Genomic DNA, 10570 nt, shown 5'->3' on the forward strand with positions numbered 1-10570 from the left:
ACCTTTTGGTCAGATCAGTTTAAGCAATATTTTTGATCTCAGGTTTCTCTAGCAGGGCACATCATGGTACAACTCAGAATGCAACTTCCTCTTCTCTCTCCCCATTTGTCTGAGGCAGATCTGCTCTGATATTTGCATGCAGGTTGTAGGCTTTTTTTGTTTATGTTACACAGATTACTGAATCTCTGAACCTTTTCAGTGTTCAGAATTTTTAGGGATTTGAATAAAATCCCTCTTTCACTCACTTCGCTGAGAAGCTCTTCACCAACTCTTTGGTCTCCATGCAATAGTGTAGCTTAGAATGCAGCTTACTCTATACCAACATTTTCCCAGAATCAGCCCTTCTTTCAATGTGGATTTTCAAGCTTGTTTCTGAGCAAATTTCATTGATCTTGAGTAGTCAAATCTTGGCAATATGGTTTGCACTGAACCTTGTATCCTGTCATGTCTCTATAAGGTGTGTTTTGAGGATTTTGGATCAAGAAAAACTACTCCCTGAGAAATCAATGTTTGTTGGGTGCAAATGGGTACATCTTTATTCACAACTACTTGGAAGTCCAAGCCTTGAAGGATGGCTGTATTCAGTCCACTCAGAGGACTCCAGTTGCCAATTAAAGTGGCCATGGGATAGAACTAAGTGGTAGAGTATTTGACAAGAAATCATAAGTTTGTGGGTCCACTCCCAAGGTGTATACACAGAGAAAGAAAAAGAAAAAAGAAAAACTGTGGAAAGTTGAAACCAGTAATTATTCACCAAATATTAAACTTAATTGAAAATCATATTTGGGAATATTAAGTTGTTTTGGTGTTACAATTATACTTTTCTATTTGGATTGATGTTCACTCTTTCTAATGCAGTTCTAAGGAATGTGAGTAAATGTATTCATTTATCAGCAGAGACCCATTTTGACATGACTTCAGAGGAAGAGCACAAAAGTTTTGATGACGGTCAGTGTACCCAGTCTCAGGTATGTCAACATATAAAGCATTTCTTCCTGTTTCCTCTTGTTTTTCTTCCTTGAAGAAAGTAAAGGAGGCCAAATGAAAATACCATTTAAATAGTCTTTTGGAATCCAGGAATTATATATTACTAATAACATCTAAAACCACTCTGAACTGGTTAGAATCTGAAAATAGTATTAGTATTCCTGTCAACCCATAGCTAAATTTACTATGTAATGGAGGCAAAACAATTCTAAATGTTGCTTGTGCTTCTACTTGCATAAACATTTTGAAAAATGAAATGTTGAGACTAAATTTGAGACTGACGAATAACCACCTGGGTTATGAATGGTAATGGTCACAGACTGCATTCATGTGAAAGGGTGATGTTGTCAAAGGCTCAAAATTCTAGTGAAAATTAGTAGTTATTTGCTACAAGTTGGGAAAAAAAAAATATATATATATATATATATATATATATATATATATATATATATATACATATATATATATAATTTAACTTTACATCCTGGTTAATGTTTATTTGTTATTTTTTTTAAATTTTTTATTGATTTTTTAAAAAAAATAAATGACAGCAGAATGCATTATAATTCTTATTACACATATATAGCACAATTTTTTATACCTCTGGTTGTGTATAAAGTATGTTGACCCAATTTTTGTCTTTTTACGTGTATTAAACAATTTTTTTCTGTAGTGACCTTTTCATTTTGTTTCTCATCCTTGCAGAAAATTCAGTCAATATGTTGAATAATTTTATCAAAATGTCTTAGTATATTAAAGAAATGTATTTGTGTGCATTAATGGGGCAATGATGGAATTTAGAGATGCTGTCTCATCTTTTTTCTCACATTGCCAACATTCCCGGTGTGAGATTTAGCACACATCTAGATTTATTTTATTTGGCTGACATGTAGGTCCTTGGGTTTACAGCTTTCCCTTTGGGGTGTATCCTGGGCAGGGGCCATATCTCAGTGTCAAATCCCCAACTGAACACCTAAGTCTCATATTTTCAAACAAAAACTTAGTTCATTGTTTAAAAAGTGTAATCCTATTTAATATGAAACATACTCCCCAAAATTCCTTAAAATAAGACTTGAAAGCCTTCTCACAGTTGATGGTGAATGCAAAGTCGGATGAGTTACAATGAATATCATTCCTCCTGTCCTTTGGGGTGTATACACCTTTGTTAGCATGTTGTCAAGGAATGCCTTTTCTATGAAATCCACCATGCTTTTACCAAATCAGGAGCCATTGGAAGATAAGTGTTCAGCTTCATCTGGAGCACAATGCTAAGACACCCTGTGGAAGGTATGACTGCTCAGTCTGTAGTTATCTACATGTTAGTTAGCTGCTTTCAAGACCAAAATTTGGGTGATGTCTAAAAGAGTGATAGTGAAGTCTTCATGCAGCTCATTGGGGTCCTTTATTTTGCAGGTATTTTCTGAGGATCATCCACCGATGTTTGTTTCTCACTCATCTGGAGAGAAACATCATAAAGCAAAAGAGAAAGAAGATGGACATGTTCATGGTAAGAGAACATATTCTACACAGTTCTTTGGATAGAATATTGATTTATAACATGAGTGCTGATATATTCTAGTACTGGGAGAAATGAACCTAGTAAACAGGGAATAAAGAAAAAGAAAGAAAGATAAAGAGTTGTCTCTCTCAAGACCGAAGTTCAGCAGCAGGTTATAGTGGGAGTGTCTCTCTTAGTTTCTGTACAAGACAAGTATAGACCACAGGGGAGTTGGAAAACTTCAATTTTTATGTTGGAAAGAATAATGTTCTTCACATTCTACCTGCTTTCTGTTCATTTCTTAGTGTATTTTTATTTTCCTCAGGGAATCTTTTCTATAGATCAGATTTATGTATTAGATCACAAACCTCTTTTCTAATATCATCTGTCTAAAATTATAATGAACTTTTTTGTGTGTCTGTCTTCTCCATTAGACTTTAAGCTAAAGAAAAATAGGGGTCTAATCTCATCTGCTATATCTTCAGAGTTCCTCATATTGTGTCACGTGTTTTATGCACTCATTGCTTTAGTGTATAAATAATGCATGTGAAATATACAGCATTCATATATTTAAATTAGTCACATATTTTATTTCTATCTTCTTTTTTCTGACAGATTCTGTTAGCCTGTCGAAAACCCAGAAAGCAGTTCTATTACTTCAAAGAATAATAAAGAGCAAAAAAAGTCACTGCACACAGTGTTCACTACATGTTAAAAAAAATGCACAACTGGAAAATGAGATTCATGATCTAAAACAGAGGGTATCAGAGTTTAAGCAAGAAAATATAGAATTCAAACAACAACTCCACAATTTGAGGTATTATATCCTAGATTGAAAGAAGGAGTGGAATCTTTTCCTTTAATCCAGTAAAATAAGAAGGGCAATTTTTTTTTTAACTACTGCCTCATCTGTTAGCACTTTGCAAGGGAGAAAACGTGAATAAATTATAAAATTCTTACAAATATGATAGCATATTATTAAATGTGATTACTTCTAAAAAATAAGTTCATATTTTTCCCCATCACAATTTTAATGGCTCTATGGAACCCCATCTGCTAGTAACTTATTTATTTAACAAACATAATTTGGGATTGTTATTTGTTTATATTTTTTAACTGTTTATTACAATTAATATTTCAAGAAATATCATTTATAAAAAAATCATTTCCTTCTCAGATACCATGGCATGTGCCTATAATTCCAGCAGCTTGGGAAACTGAGATAGGAGGATCAAAAGTTCAAAATAATCCTCATCAACATAGCAGCAATGTCCTAAGCAAATTAATGAGACCCTGTCTCAAAAAAAAAAAAAATGAAAAAGACCTTGTGATGTAGCTAAGGGATTTAGCTTTTGTGGGTTCAATCCCTGGTACCAAAGTTGGGGATGAGAAGAAAAGAAAAAAAATAACTTTCTATATTTCTGTTTACTTTTGAAAAAAAATTCAATATAGAGTTATTTGGTTAAAGTTGTGAAACTTTAAAAAGATTGCAGGATTTATAAATTTCTCTCAAGAAAGTTTGTATTCCACCAGTGAGGTATTTTTCACTGCCCTGAAACATGTTATTATACATTTATAGTTTTTAGGCTGATTTTCAGGATCAAACTCTGGGTTTTGTGTTACTAGTGTGATGTGCTAGTGATGAGCTAGACCCTTGGCTACACTTCTAACATTAACATTCATTAAAAAATGAAATGAAAACAGAGTATTTTTATTCAAATTCATTCTCATTCATAAATTTGTTCATATTTCTATATTGAAAGGACATATACTTTTTATGTTTTTTAGGTATACATGACAGTAGACTATATGTTGACATAAATCTATTTTTGTTATGTCTTATATTCCATTATGTGTGTGCACACACACACATCATATTTTTTTATCCACTCTTCTGTTGAAGAACATTATTCTTCATTATTGGATTAAATATTAGTTCCCAACTTGTTCAAAAATAGATTTTGAGTTTTTTGTAAAATACATAATGATCAAAAAGGTAAGTTAAGAGTGTTACCATAAAAGAAACATAAAAAGTAAAACAACAGGTATTAGATTATTTATCCCAATTCGGGGTTATAGTAATATGAAAGATACATATTTTTTATATCTTTATTTTATTTATATGTGGTGCTAAGGATTGAATCTAGCACCTTACCCTTGCTAGGCAAACACTCTACCACTCTGCTACAGCCCCAACCCCAAAAGACACATATTGAAAAAAGAATGTCTGAATATGCTGTTACACTGTAAGCCAATTATAGGTATACCTGACATATTTTATGAAGATAAATGATATTACTACTGAATTCATAAATTTGTATATGAACAATGTCTTTAAAACTTGTTTGACATGAAATTATCTTTTTAACTGGGGAGGATCTATGATTGTGCAAAAAAAATTTACCTTGATCTTGTCAATTTACCAAATCATTTCTAAATTCCTTTTCTGTGGTATCTAAAAAATTTGCTAGTAACAGAAACTTATCAAATAACAAAACAATCTTTTATTATTGACTTTCAATTATGTATGTTTTACATAAGATTAAAGGAAAAATTTAAAATGTTAAATTAGAAAAGCTTCAGAGAACATAGAATTTTTATTAAGATACTAAATCAGCATACAAAGAGCCAGAACATAAAAATACATTTTTGGTTTTTGGCAAAAATCAATTAAAAGACATCCATATTAACTTCAGATATACCTTAAAAGAAGATGAGGTGAAGAGAAAAAATGATGATATGTTACATGAAAAAAATAAGAACCCATTAAAAGAAAAAGAAACAGAATATAACAAAGAGGATCAAGTGAGAAAGCAAGCTGAAATCTCTGTTTGTACAATAGATAAAGAATTGGAGACTGCAAGAAATCATTTAAATCAGGTAAATGAACATTCAGTAAAGTTTCAAATTTTTACTGTATTTTATTTGAATTATTTATAAAATCCCTTTAACTTATTGTATGTGGCCATGTTTCACTTAATGATGGCAATGTGGTCTGAGGAATGTGCTGTTTGGCAATTTCACCAACATGCAGTCATCATGTGTGTGTACTTCCACACACTTCAGACATCTCCCACAATGCCAGGAAACACAGACTTATATCACCTCCATTTAGATGCAGTCTGCTGTTTCCCAAAGCATGGGTATATTATTTTGATTTAAAACACAATGTTCATTATTTGGCAATAAAAAAAAAATAAAAAAGATCTGACAAACCAGAAAAAAAAACCCACAATGTTATATGACTCTAAAATTAAATGATGATATTTATGACAAAACTAGTTACAGCAAAACTTAGCATCTGGTAGTTGTTAATCATTGGTTTTCTAAATGAAGAAGTTTAGTTTAATCGCTGACATAAATACAAATTTAGGTGTTTTATGTTAAAATACAAACTAAATAGCTATGCAACTATTTAAAACATTTTTTTAAAGGTGTTTCACAATTACATTTCTGTCTGCATTTAAGAAATGTTTTAACTCACCCAAATTTATCTGTCATTTGTGCAATTGAAATGTAAGACATTTACTCATAAAGAATAAATCTACCTTTTGGAATTATTTTTTAATCTTGAAAGTCCCACTCTTAAATTAAGCTTTTAGACTTCTGTCCCCTTCTGATATACAACCAAAACCTTGCTGAAATAAATTTGTAGATTTTAGCAGAACAAAATGAAACCTACAGACAATTTTCATGAGACCATAATGCCAGAATTTACTATATGAAATTTGAGTAACACATCTTTGCAAACAAAAAGAGATAGACATGTGCAGAAAGGAAATGTTTCCTGAATTATTTTCTTCTGTTTTCAAATGAGTGAGTGAGAGTGTGTGTGTGCGTGTGCGTGTGTGTGTGTGTGTGTGTAACATAGTTAAACAGTAAATCTATTATTCATGGGAAAGTATAGAGGGTTTTAAATCCATATATTTATAACCATAATGTACATATTTTGGAGGTTAGGGGTGCAATTTTTGTCCCATTGAATTAAGTAATGTTCTTAATTCAACTGTATTTCTCCGCAGCAGTCCCATGAAGACTTTCAGAGTAGCCTTATAAAGAGAAAAGACTTTTAATATTTTCCAGAGGAATTGATGATTTTTCTATGATCTCAAAACCCTTGCTTCTAATAGTAGATCTTCTAGTTTGGGGAAGTTACTTTGCTCTCTTGTTGTATTAATATGCATTATTACTCCCACTGTTATGTAAGAAGGAAAAGTGGGGCCAGCAAATACTCTGGTTTTGTAAATCATTCTCTCACTTTTGAGAAGAGAAACAAACACTTTGCTTCAAGTAATCTCCTACTTCAGTACAAAACACCTTTGGAAAAAATAGCATACCATAATATGTTCTTAGAAATAAATCACTGGTAAGTATTTGTTCCTAATACATAAGATCTGTTTATTTCCTTTATTTTATATTGACTCATGTTTCAATCTTCACTGAAATGAAACAAATGCTACTGAGTAGAAATCTCAGGATTTTCTGAGTAGAGTCTTACACGTTTTGCCTTATTTGTCATTTGTATTTTGAAACACACGCCTTCTTTGGTGTTTATCCATTCATAGGACAGATGTAACTGGCTTTGTGGGTGTGCACTAGAAGCAGAGGCAAAAGACTTGGAGAAAAATCATGCAATTTGCCTATGCTTTTAGCCTTGTGCTCCTTTTCAGAATTGTGATACATTGTTCATTGATATAGATCTTGTGTTTAATGCTGTTTCTGCATTTATCATTTATCAATAGGTGCAATTCTCATTCCCAGCTACAAAATGTTAGAAAACAGAATATGCTAGGAATATTTTTAGGAAAAGACCTTGGAGAACTTTTGTATGTCTCAGTAGATGTAGAGCTAAGTCTCTTACTATGGTCTGGTTGAATACATGAGGTGTATTGCAAACTTATTCTTCTTAAAGTTAAATGTTCTTTTATTTGCCACTGAAGCCATCCCAACAGATAGGTACATAATAAAATATTTGGGACTTTTAACTGTTTAAAGAGTAGATCATATGATCCTAAAAGTGGATCAACATGAGAAATAGTGAATTCTAATTTTTATTTATTGTTTTTAGGTATACATTACAATAGAGTTCTTTTGGTGTATTACACATACATAGTATATAACTTCTTCTATTGTAGAGTTTTTCTGGTCATGTACTCATATGTGAACATAGGAATGTAATGTCAGATTCATTCTACTATATTCCCCTCCCCTCTCAGCCCTTTATTTACTTTTGTCTAACCAACAAACTTCTATTCTTTTATTCTCCACCCTTATGTGTTTTAGCAACTACATGTTAAGGAGAATATTCAGACTTTGGATTTGGAGAACTGGATTATTTCACTTGGCATGATAGTGTCCAGTTCCATTCATTTGCCAGCAAATGCCATAATTTCATTCTTCATGGCTGAATCCATTGTGTATATATGACACATTGTCTTTATCCTTCCATGTGTTTAAAGGCACCTAGGTTGGTTCCACAGCTTAACTTTTGTGAAGAGCTGCTATAAATATTTATGTGTCTGTGTCATTATAGTATCATTCTAGTATACACTGAAGAGCAGAGTAATTGGGTCAAATGGTCGTTCCACTCCAGGTTTTGTGAGAAATCTATATACTGATTTCCTGAAAAATTTCTTGGTGCAATGTATGAGTGAATCTTTTCCCCACATTCTCACCAACATTTATTGTTACTTGTATTCTCTATATCTCAGTGTAGTTTTAATTTTCATTTTTCTAATTGCTAGAGATGTTGAACATTTTTTTCATATACTTGTTAACTGTTTGTACATATTTTTCTTTGAAGTGCTTGCTCAGTTTTTTGTTCATTTATTGATTGGGTTATTTTTTGTGAGTTATTTTTCGAGTTGTTTATATATTCTGGAGATTAATGCTCTATCTGACATGTCAGTGACAAAGATTTTCTCCCATTCTATAGGGTGTCTACTCACATTCTTGATGGTTTCCTTTGCTGTAAAGATACCACCCCATTTATTGATTCTTTATTTTATTTCTTGTACTTTAAGTGTCTTTTTGAGAAATTCAGTACCTACGATGACAAGATGGAGCACTGGGCCTGTCTAGTCTTGTAATAGGTCTAGAGTCTTTTATCTATTATCTAGGTCCTTGATCCACTTTGTTTTTGAGAAATAGGGGTTAAATTTCTCCTATGACATATGGGTTTTCAGTTTTCCCAGCACAATTGGTTGATGAACCTCTCCTTTCCCCAGTGCATGTTTTATAGTGTGTTTGTCTAGTATTAGATAACTATATGTGTGGGGTTTTCTCTGTCGCTTCTCTTCTGTTCTGCAAAGTTATTTTTTTTTTCTTACATTGGCAAACTAACTAATCACTTAATCTATTCTTTCATTCTGGTATAATGCAGATTTTTTCAATCCTTAATTTTTTTCTTTTTTTATAACCAGGAATTGAACCAGGGTGCTCAACCACTGAGATGCATCCTCAGCCATTTATTTATTTATTTATTTATGAATGAGTCAGGGTCTCACTGAATTGCTGAAGACTGGCTTTGAACCTGTGATCCTCCTGCCTCAGTCTCCTGAGACACTCTTATTACAAGCATGAGCCCCTGAACCTGGCAGTTCTTACATTCTTTAAATTGTAATTTTCTTTTACTCTCATAGATCCATCTTCTTGAATTAACTTTTGAACTCTTGGGAATTTATATTTTTATAAGCTCAGAAGTTTACATCTACTTTTTCTGCAGTGGGTATCTATTTATTGAAACCCTTTCACCATATAAATATACAGGTTTTTCTTTAATTTCAGTGAAAATTATGAAACATCATTTTATTGAGTGCTAGCTAATCCTTGGTTTTATTTAGGTTTCTCCTAGTGATGGGACAGAGAACATGCTATTGCATAAATATCACAAGAAGAAGGATGAGGTCTCTGTGAAGAGACTGGGAATGGACACAGTAAAATATCAGAACCAGGAAAAGAAGTGCTTTGAGAATACTGAAATTTTAAGAGAAAAGAATACCAGCCTTCCATGGACACAAAAATTGAATGAGGAAACACTTATGGAAATATTCCAGGACAATGAACAGTTGGATATTTGGAAAGTTGAGAGTACATTGCAAAATTTCACACCTGAGAGTGAAAAACAAAGCACAGAAAGACCAGAAACAGATGTCAAATCTCACCCTGCCAGATCTGGTCCTGCTCCACCCCATCAAAGTGAAAGTCCAACACCAAAAGGAAATCTAGAACTTGCTTTCCAGAGAGGCAGAGATAAAGACTTTAGTTCACAGGAAGAAAAGAATATTGATGTATCTAACCTAAACGTTAGTAGTGAGATTCCTTCCCAACAGGTTTCAAAGTCTGAAGTAAAAGTAAGTAACCAAGAAAACAAGTTTTATCAGTCAAGAGTAATGACTTTGGCTACAGATCAGGTAAACAGACACCTAATACAAAGACAGTGCCAACGGAAGGAAATGGAACACAGGTATCAAAATGAACAAAGAAAAAGGAATGAACACCTCAGAAAGCAGGAAGTTTCTAAAGAGAAGGTATCTAAACTACAAAGAGAAACTATATTGCATGAAGAACAATTGTATGACGACCAATTGCATGACTATCGGAACAAAGGTGACAATAGAATAGATGGAGTTATTAATGTCCAAACTCAATTTTATGATGTTATAAAAAAACTTCAAGCTCGGAATGACAGGTATCGTCTCATGCTGGAAAACAAATATTTGGAGTTAATCAATGAAACTAATCATTTAAAAGAACAACTGGATCAATATGGAAAGGAGAAAGCAGAAGAAGTAAGTATCAAGCAAGATATCTGTATAAAGAGTCTTCAAAGGAATACTCAAAGTGATATCTGCTTATGGCTAAATGTTGATTCTTGATGAATATAAAAATGTAGATATTATGAATGTGTTTCTGTATCAACACAGAACTACAATCTATTGTCTAGCAAAAATAACTTAGACATCATTTGCAGCACAACCAATCTGTGTTTGAAGTGCTAAGTATTCCAATTTCCCTGCTCTGATTCTTACACACTGTGTACATATTTTAAAATAACTATAGGTACTCATATGTCAACTAAACACA

The 10570-nt window shown here is 32.5% G+C and overlaps 1 protein-coding gene across 1 annotated transcript in view; it reads left to right on the forward strand.

Annotated features, from left to right (window-relative positions):
* The window catches only part of LOC143389283 (uncharacterized), a 98928-nt gene extending 88566 nt beyond the window's left edge, over positions 1 to 10362 (forward strand). The window contains exons 17-21 of the mRNA XM_077108337.1: positions 859 to 968; positions 2401 to 2494; positions 3101 to 3302; positions 5182 to 5365; positions 9328 to 10362. Of these exons, the coding sequence (XP_076964452.1) occupies positions 859 to 968; positions 2401 to 2494; positions 3101 to 3302; positions 5182 to 5365; positions 9328 to 10362 (1625 nt within the window). The remainder of the gene's footprint in view (positions 1 to 858; positions 969 to 2400; positions 2495 to 3100; positions 3303 to 5181; positions 5366 to 9327) is intronic.
* Positions 10363 to 10570: the final 208 nt, after the last annotated feature.

Source organism: Callospermophilus lateralis, unplaced genomic scaffold, assembly GCF_048772815.1.
Source record: "Callospermophilus lateralis isolate mCalLat2 unplaced genomic scaffold, mCalLat2.hap1 Scaffold_530, whole genome shotgun sequence".
NCBI lineage: Eukaryota > Metazoa > Chordata > Mammalia > Rodentia > Sciuridae > Callospermophilus > Callospermophilus lateralis.